We start from the raw sequence: 14702 nt of genomic DNA on the forward strand, positions 1-14702 counted from the left end.
GGGGGGGGGGGGGGGAGGTTGAGGGTAATTGGGTGGGGAACAAGGGGTACAAATGCAATTTCTGGTAATGGGTATGCTGCCAGTATGAAGTTGGCCCTCACATCATGGGCATGAGGGGTGACAATTAGCTTTGTATCTCACGAATATTGATAATAAAAAAATAAATTAATTAAAAAAATATTAATCAGAAAAAAATGGCATTACAGAGAAAATCTTTAAAGCATCTAGAAGAAAAAAAGACACATTATGTACAGAGGAACTAACTGAAACGACCACACATTTCTCATCAGAAAAACAAAATGCAACTAGAAGAAAGTGGAGTTAAAATTGCTAAAGTACTAAAAGCAAAATAGATTTCAAAATGAAGTTAAAATACAGACTTTTTAATATATAAAAAAGCTGGAGAAATTAATCACCAGCAGACCTGCATTACAAGAAAAGTCAAAGAAAGTCCTTCAAAAAGTAAAATATCTACACAGGAGGATGAAGAGCACTGAATAATAATAATAGTTAAGTATAAATATAACTCCGCATATAGCGTTTTCTCTTATTTAAATGTATTTAAAAGACAACTGCTTAAGGCAATAATAATAATAGCAATTATGGTGGGATCAACAATGTATGACAAGAAGAGTGCAAATGCCAGGATGGTAAAAATGGAAATATGCTGTTGTAAGGTTCATATACTATACATGAAGTGGTAATAATATCACTTGAAGGTTAGACCATGGTAAGTTTAAGGTGTATACTTTAGATCTTAAAGCAAACACTAATATAACAAAATAAATGACTGTAAATTGAAATAAAAACAATGTTTATATTAGCACCAAATATGAAATACCTAGGGATAAATCTGACAAAAGACACGCAAGATCTGTTCACTGAAAACTACAAACATTCCAAAGAGAAATAAAAGACTATCTAAACAAATGGAGCAATATGTAGCATTCCTGGATTGGCATGCTCAATGCTGTTAAGAAGTCAGCTTCGCCCAAATTTCTACATACTGACATACAGATTCATGGTATTCCCGATCAAAATCCCAGAAATGTGAACATGTTTTAAAAGTTCATAGGGAAATGCAAAGGACATAGAAGAGCCAAAGCATCTTTGAAAAACAGGAACCAATTTGGTGGACTTACACTACCTAATTCCAAGATTTACAGTGCTACAGTAGTCAAGACAGTGCAGTAATAATACTGAGACTGACAAACTATTCAAAGGAAAAGAAAGGACAGCACAGGAATAAACTCAACTGTAGTCAATTGATTTTTGACAAATGTGCAAGGGCAATTCAGTGAAAGTCTTTTCAAATCAATGTGCTAGAACAACAAGATATCTATATAATATCCATGAACACTGAGGCATACCTCTCACCACATACAAAAGTTAACTCAAAATGGATGTAAAATGTAAAAGCCAAAACTGTAAATTTTCTAACAGAAAGAATAGGAGAAAATCTTTGTGATCTTTGGTTAGACAAAGATTTTTCAGCTATAACATCAAAAGCATATCCATTATGAAAAATTGGTAAAAAGAACTTCAAAGTAAGAAATTTTTTCTCTTTAAAAGATACTATTAAGAGATATGAAAAGACAATCCACATATTAGGAGAAAACATTTGCAAATCAGGTATCTGATAAACATCTTTTATCCAGAATATATAAAGGCCTCTCAAAACTCAATAAGAAGAAAATAACCTGATTACAAAATAGGCACAATATTTGAAAAGACACCTAACCAAAGGAGATATATGGATAACAAATAAGCATATGAAAATAGCATTTCTTTACATGGGCAATAGTCAGTTAGAAAATATAATAAAAAATAAGATGTAAGACACAACAGCAACAACAGTATGAAATGTTTAGAAATCAGCTTCACCAAGAATAAAAATGAGCTCTATGGATAAATGAAGAGACGCTTTATACTTATAGTTGGAACAACTAAACATTATTTAGGCAAGGATCTGGAGGCATCCCAGATTTCCATCTCTGGAGAGTGAGTAGGCAAAGAAATAAAATATGCAGTAGACTAGGTAAAACGAGATAGATGCACATCATTACACAGAATGAAGCACTCAGAAGAATCAGGTTAGATGTACTCATAGAAACACAGACAAATTTTAAACATGTAGACCTAAGTGAAAAAATAGAACAGAGTAAGTAACAAAACTATTTATGTAGCTTGACACTCAGTCCACACGTACAAAATACAATTTTTCAAGACAAACAAAGGAGGCTCTCAGATTAAATGCTGCACAACTGTAGCTCCTGAGGGAAGGACAGAGACAGGCCTATGGAAATGAAAGACAGTGAAGTCCTAAAAACTCAATTTTGCATATCAAAAATCAAAACCCGGAGGAACAAAAGGATAGCTCACCCAAAGGGAAGAAAATAGGTGGAGGAAGAGATCAGACTAGAGTTTATGTTGTGATGGTGGTGGGCAACAGAAAAAGCTCTGGAGGGAAAAAAAAAAAGTTCTGGGGAATGCTGAAAGAGTCTTGTGCTTTGATGGCCCCTGCGTGTGCAGCCCATGGAGACGGAGATGCACCCAACCTGTCTCTTTAAGTAGCAGAGAAGCCAGGGATAAGGGCTCTGTGGAGCAGAAATCCCAGAGTGAGCACCCCAGTGTATTGCTGGAGAATACTCAACAAGTTACTATATACCACTGTGGCAAGAACCCACCAAACATGATGTAAGAGAGTCAAAGGTGTCCAGAATTGAGATAAGGAGGACAGAGATTATGTGGACCTCAATGCCAAATGTCACGGCAATTCCATGGTTATGAGCAATGCATTCCAGCCCACAATGAATGGAACCACTGAGAAATGGAAAAGCAAAGCATAGTTACACTGAAAGTTTTTGAAAGAATGAGCAGAAATGTATTGGACAAAGAGGAAAGACAAGCAGCAGTTGTATTAGTGATAAAACAGGATTTAAAGGAATAAAGAGAGAGTAATATAAAAATATTATATTTATACTGGTAAAATGTACATTCTGTAATAAGGCTGTAATATTAGTGAGTCTCTTTAAAAAGTGAACTCGTGGAGGACAGAGATTCTCACCAAGGCCAAACACAGTGACAAGTGCATAGCAGTCATTAAAAAAAGACTTATTAAATAACTTCTAGTGATCTACAGTAGTGCTGGGCATCTATAATTGACAATAATTTATTGTATGGGAGGTTTCAGTAATGGGCTACAATAATCAACCACATTGTATATTGACAAAATAAAATAAATAAATAAATAAATAACTTACTGTATGTTCTCAAATGACTAGAGGAGAGCAAATGTTTTCATCACAAAGAAACGATAAATTTTCATGATCATTAATATGCTGATCATCCTATTTGATCATCATACATCATCTACATAGATTGAGATATAACTCTGTACCGCATAAATATCTATAATCAACATGTGTCAATTAAAAAATACATAAATTAAAAAGAGATAACCTATGAATATAGTCTGTGGTTTCTGAAAGAAAATAAAGACAGAGAGAGCTCATATTCCACCTAAAATGCCTTTGTTTAAGATACCCAGATGTGACACTGAAGGCTATCTAGAAAGAAAAATGAGTAGTGATTTGATGCATAGTAAGTAGAAGAAGAAAATAATACTTGTTAAGATGTCACTCCTCTGGAGAAAAATCTTGAAAATAAAAAGCCGTAATTTGAACATAAGGACAAACTGATTTATTTCAGGTGAAACTGAAGAAATTTTACAAAGGAGCATAATGAGCTAAAAGATTTGGTTTAGTGATAACTAAAGCTATGTTTTAAAATGTTTCTACCATTATTACATAATTTGTTATTAATCAGTACACAAATTAAAATGAAAAATATTCATGCAGTTCTAAACGATTTAAATTATTATACAGAAATAACACAATATTAATTCACTAGGAAAAGAAATTTGGCTTGATGCCATTCTTTTTATCATTGCACAACAGAAGAAAGCCCTCTTATCCTTCTGGGTTATCAAGGACAACTCTGGAATGTGATAGCTCGTTTTTGTGTTCTGGAATCCTATCAATGCTAATTTGATTTTGCAATACTTTTCCCATTTCTACAGGACACCTAAGTGAAAATTACAGTAAACTAAAATAAAGTTTCCTTTGAGAAGTTTTGGAGAATCTTCTCATCTGCTCTTGAGATTCCCAGAAATACCCCAATGTGTGGCAAATATATGACTGGAAACCACATATACAATTTGCTCCATATTTGTATGAAAAATTAGATAACTGATTCTATGACTACTAATATGAACTATTTTTATTTAATTAGGAGTCAGTTAATGATGTAAACTATAATACTGAACAAATTTGCCTCAGATAGCTTTATATCTTATTAAGGTTATTAATTGATAATCAAATTATTTTTTAACAAAACTTACAAAGCTGAGCATCTGCATGGAAAGTTCCTCCTTTAGGGTTCAGCTTCTGGGTTTGAATTGCAGGAACTGGCTTATATGATTGACCTGTGGCCCTGTACATGGCTTGAACCCATAATATTCTGTCCTGTTCATCATCACTGGCAAATATTACAGTGTCTCCTTCTTTAACAGCATTAAAGAACATATGACCACCCTGAAGGCCTGTGGAGGAAGAAAGACATTGTTAAAAATTTACGCAGTTGATAGATTTTAGTCTCATTCATTAACTGGCCTCATAGAAAAGAATGAATTTGATATTAGCAGCTAAATGCTTTAAATTATTTTTTTGCTGAGCATCAAATCCACAATTCAAAATTTTAAGAGAAACAATAACCAAAAGTTTTGCTTAAATTGAAAGTTTAAAGTAACTCAGGGAAACAAAGAGTTCATAACACAGTATTCTGGCAAGACATACAAACATACCCCACAGAAATGCATAGCATAATCTGATATTTCATGCCAGAGAAGGAAGTCTTACCTATTGGCATATTCACCAACAGGAGAAATACATGACGAGTTTAGCCAAAAAACAAATACAGCTAAGACAATAATGGCACCTCATACTGTATGATATTTTAACTTTTGCAAAATTCTTTCACAGAAAAGATATTTTTAAGCCACCAATTAGTGAATATTAGTGAAGATGATATTTTTAAGTGACCCATTAGTGAATATGGTCACATTTCTATTTCTTAATCTCTGTACATTAATTTCTTAATCTCTATGCTTCTTAATATTGCTATATTAATTTCATTAATATCCATATATTAATTCAATCTCTATTTTTTGATACAAAGTCTTGTATTATACACTCAGTATTAATATGAAGAAAAGAGAGAGAAGTTGAAGAATGTGTTGGTTGGGAGAAAATACAATATAATATATAATTATTCATTTGCCATTCATTTCCCTATTTTTGGTATAATTTCTGCTTTCTAGTAAAAAAGTTTCAGTAAGCATTGATATTTCTCATACAATTTTTCTATTATAGCAACTTTTACATATTTCATCCTTGTACTATGACAGTTATGATGAATTATGACTAAAAATAATAGCCCTCAAAAAGACATAATTTGAATCTCATAAAGTCTTGCCCAGTTATATATGTGAAATATGCACCCTCTTCATAGAGTGGAGTTTGAAATGTAAAAAAGACAGGGTATTTATAAAAAATTCATGCACACATGCATGGCAGGCAATGTGATTCAACTTAGAATTACCTGGGTGAGGATCTGTATAATCCACGGTGTACCCCTCAAGCTGCATTAATTCTTGTGGTTCAGACTTTTTTTCTCTATAACTGCACATAGCAAAGGTGTACTGGCTAACCTGCTTGAGAAAAAAAAAAATTTGCAGATCAGTCACATTAAAGTTATATTTTATTTATTTATTTTTAATTTTATTTTTAATTGACACATAATGATTAACATATTTTTAGAGTACAGAGTAAAAATACATGTATATACTGTGATGATCAGATCAGGCTAATTAGCATATCCATCACTGCAAACATTTACCACTCCTTTGTGATGACAGCATTTGAATTCCTCTCTTCTAGCCATTTAAAAATATACAGTGTTAATTACAGGCACGTAGCACTGCTGTTGATTAGAGACACCTAGTGTAGAATACTAGAACTTACAAAAGTACTTCAAAAAGTTTGTGGAAAAATAGTATTAGAAGATAACATAAATCTTTCCATGAACTTTTTGAAGTATTCTGTATTCTTCCTGTGTAGCTGTAATTCTGTATGCATTAACCAACCTCTCCCTAAGCTTCCCAGTCTCCAATAGTAACCAAAATTCTACTCTGTACTTCCACAAGTTTTTTTTTTTTTTTTAGCTCCCACATATGAGTGAGAACATGTGATATTTATTTGTCTCTGCCTTATTTCACTTAACTTAATGTCTTCTAGCTCATTCATATTGACTCAAATTAAATGACTTCATTCTTTATGACTAGGTAGTATTCCATCGTGCGTATCCGCCACATTTTCTTTACCATTCATCTGTTGATAGACAGTTTGATTCCAAGGTTTAACTATTGTAAATAATGCTGCAGTAAACATGGTGGTGCAGGTATCTCTTTGGTATGCTGATTTCCTTTCCTTTGGATAAATGCACAATAGTGGGATTACTGGATCATATGATAGTTCTATTTTTAGTTTTCTGAAGAACCTCCATACTCTTTTCCATTATGGCTGTACTAATTTACATTTTCCCACCAACAGTGTATAAGAGTTCCCTTTTCTCTGCATCCTCACCAGCATTTGTTTTTTTGTCTTTTTGATAACAGTCATTCTAACTGGCATGAGATAATTCTTCATTGTGGTTTTTGGTTTGCATTTCCCTGATTAGTGATGCTGAACATTTTTTCATATACCTTTTGGCTATATATACGTCTTCTTTTGAGAAATGTCTATTCAGGTAATTTGTCATTTTTAATTGGATTATTTTTCGGGTTTCTTTGTTTGTTTGTTTTGCTGTTGAGTTGAGTTCCTTGTATATTCTGGATATACAACCTCTGTCAGATAAAGAGTCAGCAAATATTTTCCCCCATTCTGCAGGTTGTCTTTTTACTCCGTTGGTTGTTTGCTGTGCAGAAGCTTTTTAGCTTGATGCTGCATTTGTCTATTTTTGCTTTTGTTGCCTGTGCTTTAGAAGTCTTCTCCATATAATTATAAGATTCTTTTTCCAAATTTTAACACAATTTGCATAAAAATTATTAAATTATAGCATTTTTCAAAACCTAGCTCAGAGATCAAAGCACTTTTCATTTAACCTTGCGGTTAGGTCTTCCATGATCCAGCATTTCCCAAGTCAATGATTCACTGGTCAAGCTTCTATGAAATATTCATAGAAGCACCATAAATAAGTATTCATGTTGAAAATAAGTTTGGAGTCAGTAGGTTAAATAAAGACAAATATGTTCCTTTTGTTTCAGGGTTTCTTATGGCCTTTATAATATGCTAATGTAGATTGTGAATCTCTAAGAGTGAGACATATGAGGGTACTTCAAAAAGTTCACGGAAAATGGAATTTTAAAAGAGAACATGAATTCTTCCATGAACTTTTAAAAGCACCCTCGTATAAGGAGTATTCCCAAACTTATATAACTACAGGACCACATTTTCAAGCATACTTATTTCAAGACTTTTAGCCAAAGTAAATAAAGATCACAGTAAAAGCTGGGAATGTATTACCCATATAACCAACCCACAGGAAGGGAGGGCCAGGGTGGAGGTTTTAGGCAGCCAGTGACGACACCTCCAAGATCTGCTCTGCCTCTCAATTCTTCTTCTCTTTGGCCTTGGCTTCATTTACTTGTGCTGAAGTCTCACTTGCTAGAACCATGGATACTAACAGCTCTACAGTCACCTCCCTGATTGTGCCAGCTTGGGTCTAAAGGCCATATTTGGACCAAATACTGTGGCCAAGGGAAGAAAGTACCATCATCTCAGTTTGGGTCAAGAGCTTACATATACAGCAAAGAATGTTGAGTGCTACAATAGGCAGGCTCTTAGAAGCTCCCACAAAATAGATACAGGGAGTTGCTGTTCCCAGCAGGAGAAAAGGATGTTTGGTGAGTTAATAGATGTCTAAATTACAAAATGTCCTACAACACAAAATTCCATGGAAAAGAGGATGGTTAATGTGAATCATTTTCCTTTTCCATTTTTAAACATGAAATGAAACTAAGAAAACGTAAGAACACCTTATAGTAGCAAATGATAACTTCAAGAGGATCACAAAAGGAGCTAATTATGAAAAAAAAAAAGATACATGGACTACATCAAAATTTAAAAATTATCTTCATTAAAGGGCACCATGAAGAAAATAAAAAAGGTAAAGCCACTAAGAGTAGATGTATACAAAACATATATTCAACAAAGAACTCACATCAAAAATATAAAAAACAATAATTCAAAGAGGAAAACCCAGAACACACAGTGGAAAAATGGGGAAAGGATGGCTGCTCTTTTATTTTTGCATTTATTTTTCACACCTACTCTCTGTACCTTGGGCCAGAAAAGAAGTTTGAGGTAGTGACCATGTATAAGGTGTGGAGATCAACACTGTTATTTTTAAGATGAAGAAATGGATTTTCTGTTTCAAGAAGGGTGGAGCTGACTCTGCTCTCCTACAAAATAAAAGGCACAGATTTTTGTGAAAATTACTATGTTAGAGCCTACTGAACTGCACAACAGATTTTAGATTTAAAACTTAAAATTAACATGACTATAACACACCATTAGAAACAATACTGATTAGATTGGCGAAAATGAAAATGGTTGCTAAAATACAGTGTTGGTGACCATGAGGAGAAATGCACATTCTTGCGGGCTTGCTGTGGGAATGAAAACCAGTGCAGACTTTCTAGAATGCTGTCTGGCAAAGGTACTGTGATATACTTGTGTTTTGTGTGTTCACTTGGCTAGGCTATAGTGCCCAGTTATTTAGTCAAACACCAACATAGGTGCTGCTGTAAAAGTATTTTGTAAACAGGGTTGACATGTACAATCAGTTGACTTTACAAAAGATTATCCTCCGTATGTATGTGGGTCTCATACCAGCAGTAGAAGGCCTTAAGAGCAAAAACTGAGGTTTCCTGGAAAAGAAATTTTGGTTCAAGTCTACATCAACTCCCACCTCAGTTTCCAGCCTGCTGGCCTCTGTGGAGAACTCTGATACAGCACCAAAAGCTTTACTATTTATTTACATTCCTTAGATCCAGCTAATCTCCTCCTAAGAACATATCCCAAGGAAACAAATGGACAGGTACTCAAAGATGTATGTGAAATGTGATTACTACAGTGCTGCATGTAAGAAAAAAAACTGGAAAAACAAACAGGTGATTTGGTTAAAATACATTATGGCATGACTATGCTGTATAATACTATGAGCCATTAAAAGAGATGTGACAGTTTTTTATAACATGGAACTATTTTTAAAATATAGCATATAATGAGAAGGTTAAAAACAAAAATGTAGGGCCGGCCCAGTGGCGCACTGGATAGTGCGCCGCTTGGGAAGCGCGGCAGCGCTCCCGCCCGAGGGTTCGGATCCCACATACAGACCGGTTCCCGCTCACTGGCTGAGCGAGGCGCGGGAGCAACACCGAGGGTTGCGGTCCCGTTGCCGGTCCCGGTCCGGTGCGGGGGCGACACTGAGGGTTGCGATCCATTGCCAGACATGGAAAAAGACAAAAAAAAAACCCAAAAAACAAAAATGTAGACTGTTCTTTCATGGGTAAACATCAGAAATATATATAATAAAAGGATATATATCAAAATATTTACAGTGCCTATTATTGGGTGGTGAAATTATAGGTTACTTTAAATTATTTTCTCAGTGTTCTTTGAGGTTTTTTTTTTTTTTAAAGACATGAATTACTTTTCAATGAGAAAAAAATAAATCTACTTCCATTTTGAAAAATAAAAACATTCAGCCTTGGCTAATATCCAAAAGACTGAGAATGATAAATGTTGGCGAGGTTGCAAAGAAAAAGGAACCCTCTTACACTGTTGGTGGGACTGCAAAATGGTGCAGCCTTTATGGAAAACGGTTTGGAGCTTCCTCAAACAATTTCAGATAGATCTACCATATGACCCAGCTATTCCACTGCTGGGAATATACCTAGAGGAATTGAAGTCATCATGTCAAAGGGATACCTGTACTCCAATGTTTATTTTGCAGCACCATTTACAATAGCCAAGAGTTGGAACCAGCCCAAATGTCCATCATCAGATGAGTGGATATGGAAAATGTGGTACATCCCCACAATGGAATTCTACCCTGCTATAAAAAAGAATGAAATATACCATTCACGACAACATGGATGGACTTAACAAACAAACAAACAAAAAAACCCCATTCAGCCTTACTGGAGAAGAGTGAGGCAAATATCTTGTGAAACTTTTAGTTCTTGCTACACTTGTCTTCCTTTCCTTTCTTTTTCCTCATCTTACAGACTGTCAGTGAAATTACTTTTCCCCCTAGCTATGTCTAAGGCTTAAGAAATGAAAGCCAATGGCTCCCATAAGATGTTTGTTATGATCACCTGAAGAAAGTTTCAGTCTCCTTGTGTAAAAAGGTATGATTGTGTGTGTTTGGGGAAGGGAGTACGGAGTGGAGATGGGAGTGGTGGGTACTAAACAATAACAGTACACTTCTGTTATATGTTTTAAAAAGAAGCCCAGTCTCTTACTTAAGGACAACAACTTAGTCCAAAGTCCCACTATTCTTCCATAAAGCTACTTAACACAATGTTACCTTAATTAAAAATATTATGAAATATTTCAAACATAAAAAGTATAATAATATACTGACATATATATACTCACTACTCAGCTTTGTTTAATGATAACTTCTTACATTATATATGCTTTAATTCTTTTTAAGGGTAGAAATAATTGTTGCATATATATATATATATATATATATATATATATATATATATATTTTCCTACTCAAGTCCATTTCCTCTCCTCTCTCCCAGAGGTCACCACCATGCTGAATTTTGTATTTATCATTTCCATGTATATGTAAAAACTTTACAACATGTAAGTGAATTGATAAATAAAACTAAGTATTTTTTACACGTTCTAAAACTTTGTATGAATGGATCATGCACATTCTTCTGCAGCCTTTTTTCCCCCAAAGTTGAACATACTTCTGATGTTTAACCATCTTGAAATATATATTCTATTACTTGAATTGCCACACTTTACCCAATATTCTACTAGTGGCATTCAGTTTCTTTCAACTATTGCCCCTTCAAACAATGCCACGACAGACGTGTGTGTGCACATCTTCTTGCCCGGTGTGTGAGGACTGCCATAGGAGGACCACACCGAGTAGTGGAACTGCTAGGTTGAAGGACATTCATATCTTCATCTTTACTGGATGTTACCAAGACGCTTTCCAATTTATACATACACCTGTTGTATATGAAAACTCCTGATGTAACATGTCTTTGCCAACTTTGACACTGTAAATCTTTTTTTATTTTTTGCCAATTTTGATGGGTGGGAAACGGTATCTTGCTGTTATTTGGGTTTACAGTTCCCATTACCAACAGTGCTGAGAATTTCCCCTTATATTTATTAGTCACTTAGGGTTTCCTTTTCTGTGAGTTTACTGATCAAATAATTTGCTCATTTTTTAATATACTATTTAGTCACTTACACTCTTTTCCATAATCATTTTTACCAGAGGCTTATTCATCTTTTAGTGCATTCAAAGAACATCTTTTGCATTTTGATAGTCCCCTCTATTTTTTTTAATTTCCTTAATTTCTGCCATCTTTACTATCTCTTCATTTGGGAGGTTTATCTATTTGATGTTTTTAAAAATTCACCTACTTAGCTTATTCATTTTCAGTTTTTGTTCACTTTTAATATGTGCATTTAAATTCGTATTAGCCTCATCTCACGAGTTATCTACAGCATTTTTATAAGTTCTAAACCGTTCTGGTTGTTTTTGGTTCCTGTGGTTTCCCCACTTTTTCTTTTTTTTTGCAGTTTTTTTCAATTCATTGCTATCACTTGTTTTATATTAATTGTTAATTATATCTTTAATCAATATGAAATTATAATCCTTGGGGGTGTTTAATACTTTTTCTCTTAAATTTTACCAGGTCTGAGATTAATACTGTCATCCTGCTTTATTTCTGTCCTTTGGCCTTTTGTTTTTGGCAAATCTCTTATAATCCCCAGATATGTGGATTTTGTTTTTTATTCCATTCTGAGAATCTGACTGCTAATTATTCCATTTCACTCATTTGTAATAAAAACTATGTTTAATCTCACTTTTTTCCCCCTGCTTTTTATCTTCTGTTATTTGGTCACTAATGTTTTCTCCGCATCCTATTCTTATTCTGTGATAGTTTCCTTAATAGTTCTCAAAAACCCAGTAGACTCGATATTTTCTCTACTAAAAAACCAAAATAATTCTCTGTTGCATAACATGATAAATAGACATGTCTTTATTTTTCCACTTGTTATTTTTGGCAAAGTCTAAAGTTTAAAATTCACACTTTGCAATAATAAATTATATTTCTATGACCATTTTAGAAATCATTTTTCATGTTTATGTTTGAGTCAAAATATCTTACAACAGTAGACTAAACTACATATTTTTTTTTTTGTCCTTTTTGAGACCAGCCGCACTGCGCTCAGCCAGTGAGTGCTGTGAGCGCACCAGTCATCCCTATATAGGATCTGAACCTGCGGTGGGAGCGCTACTGCGCTCCCAGCGCCGCACTCTTCCGAGTGCGCCACAGGCTCAGTCCTTCTACATATGTTGATTTTACATTAGTCTCTTTAATTCTTTTACATCTTAAGTTCCATATTTCTGAGATATGACCCATTCATCTCTCAAATATCAGGAGTTCACCTTTAAATATTTCCAGGAAGGTGCACTGAATATTTTCTGAATCCTAACCCACATGAGAATATCTTTCCAGTGCTTTTATCCATGAAGAATTTCTTGGGTGAGTACTAAATTCCTAAGTCACAGAATTTCCTATCAATTCTTTGTAGATACAGCTCTATCAACTTCTGCAGTTAAGTGTTAAGGAGATGTCTGATGCAGCATACATATTTTTGATTGAAAAAATATTTTGGAAGAATTGTTTTCATGTAGATCTCTTCTCACTAAATTTTCTTGAAAAGTAGGAAATCTATTTGTCTGCAGATAAAATTCTTTTTAATACCAGAACATCTGTTGCTTCTTTTTAGTTTTATAATCTTATCTCTTCCAGATCTTTTATTACTTTCAGCCAACTCTCTTAACTCATCACACAAACTGTTCAATAGAGTCTATGTTTTATTAAACATTATTAAAGTATAAAATCAACATATTTGATTTTAGTATTATAGAATCTCTTCACTTGTCTCCGTATTAGTTCCCCCACCATTTTAACTATTCTTGAACAGTGATCTTCAGTTCAAGGAAATCCTTATCGATTTCCCTGAGTGTTCTCCTAGGTGCTGTTAGAATCAACTCCTCCAGTCTCAAGCTGGACAGAAAATAAAACTGAGTGCTCCCTAACTCATTTTTCATTTTCTAGCAGGCATTTATGTAGGGAGCCTCAGAAGAGAATTCTTGTTGCAGCCATATGTTTCTCCACACTGAGAGGCAAAGCAAATTATTTAAAAAGTCAGATGGTTTTCACATTTTTTGCCTTCAGCAAATTTGTAGAACTTTAGTTATCAAAAATAATCAAGAGCTTAGTTTAGAATATTAAAAATAATTTTTATATCACTATGTTTGGAAAATCTAGCTCAGGAGTTAAAAAAAAAATTGAGAAACTGAGTGCTAGTACTGTGACAAAGCTTCTGTTTCTGTCTACTTATTCAGTGAGCCAGGTTTCTCAACATATGTATCTCTAAAAATGACAAACAAAAAAGGAAGTAATGTGAAACCCTTTCTCATTCTACAATACATAATATTTATTCAAAGATAAATTGAAATAAAAAATGAAAAAAAAGAAAAAAACACAAAGATAAATTGGGAAGGAAAACCATATCCAGTTTATTAAGAAAGGTATTTCCAATAAAAGTTAACTTATTTACGTTTAATAATTGTTCTTCAAAATTTGTCATATATTTATGTGTTTTTTTTTTTTCTTTCTTTTTTTTTTTTTGACTGGTAAGGGGATCTCAACCCTTGGCATGGTGTGGTCTGCACCACGCTCAGCCAGTGAGCACACCAGCAATCCCTATATAGGATCCGAACCTGCGGCCTCGGCGCTACCAGCGCTACACTCTCCCGAGTGAGCCACGGGGCCAGCCCATATATTTATGTGTTTTAATCTGTTCTATATTACTCATAATTGCAATTATACTTCAATATAAAAGTTTTCAACCCTTAAAGCTTTCGGTTATAGGATTTTAATTCCAATTTTGTAGACATTTTTTAAATTACAGAGAAGTATGACAGAGTGATCAAGAAAATCTTGAAGTATAACACATTTCATAAGAACAAAATTCTGTTGGAGAAGAGCAATGGAAATAAGAGTTCAAGGAGAAAAAGCTAATAATATAAAATTTTCTATGGTTGCAGGTGGATATAAGATCACAAGAGTATGTAGATCCCATAGGGTATGTTTACAAGTGACTTAATGGTTTTACTTTAGAAACTGCATCCATTGCAACTATTTAAACTTAGGATGAAAATTTAAGACTACCTAGAGTTGTACAAAATTATTTTAAGGAACATATTAGCAAGATAATGCAAAGACTAATGTGAATGCTCTT

General features: G+C 34.0%; 1 protein-coding gene across 9 annotated transcripts in view; it reads right to left on the reverse strand.

The window, feature by feature from the left end:
- CADPS2 (Ca++-dependent secretion activator 2) overlaps positions 1–14702 on the reverse strand; it is a 506787-nt gene that overhangs the window by 162637 nt on the left and 329448 nt on the right. For all 9 annotated transcript variants that reach the window (XM_008587894.1, XM_008587876.1, XM_008587886.1 and 6 more), the window contains 2 exons: positions 5662–5770; positions 4403–4603 (listed from right to left, as the gene is read on the reverse strand). In XM_008587894.1, the coding sequence (XP_008586116.1) occupies positions 4403–4603; positions 5662–5770 (310 nt within the window). The remainder of the gene's footprint in view (positions 1–4402; positions 4604–5661; positions 5771–14702) is intronic.

Source organism: Galeopterus variegatus, unplaced genomic scaffold, assembly GCF_000696425.1.
Source record: "Galeopterus variegatus unplaced genomic scaffold, G_variegatus-3.0.2 Scaffold120, whole genome shotgun sequence".
Lineage (NCBI taxonomy): Eukaryota > Metazoa > Chordata > Mammalia > Dermoptera > Cynocephalidae > Galeopterus > Galeopterus variegatus.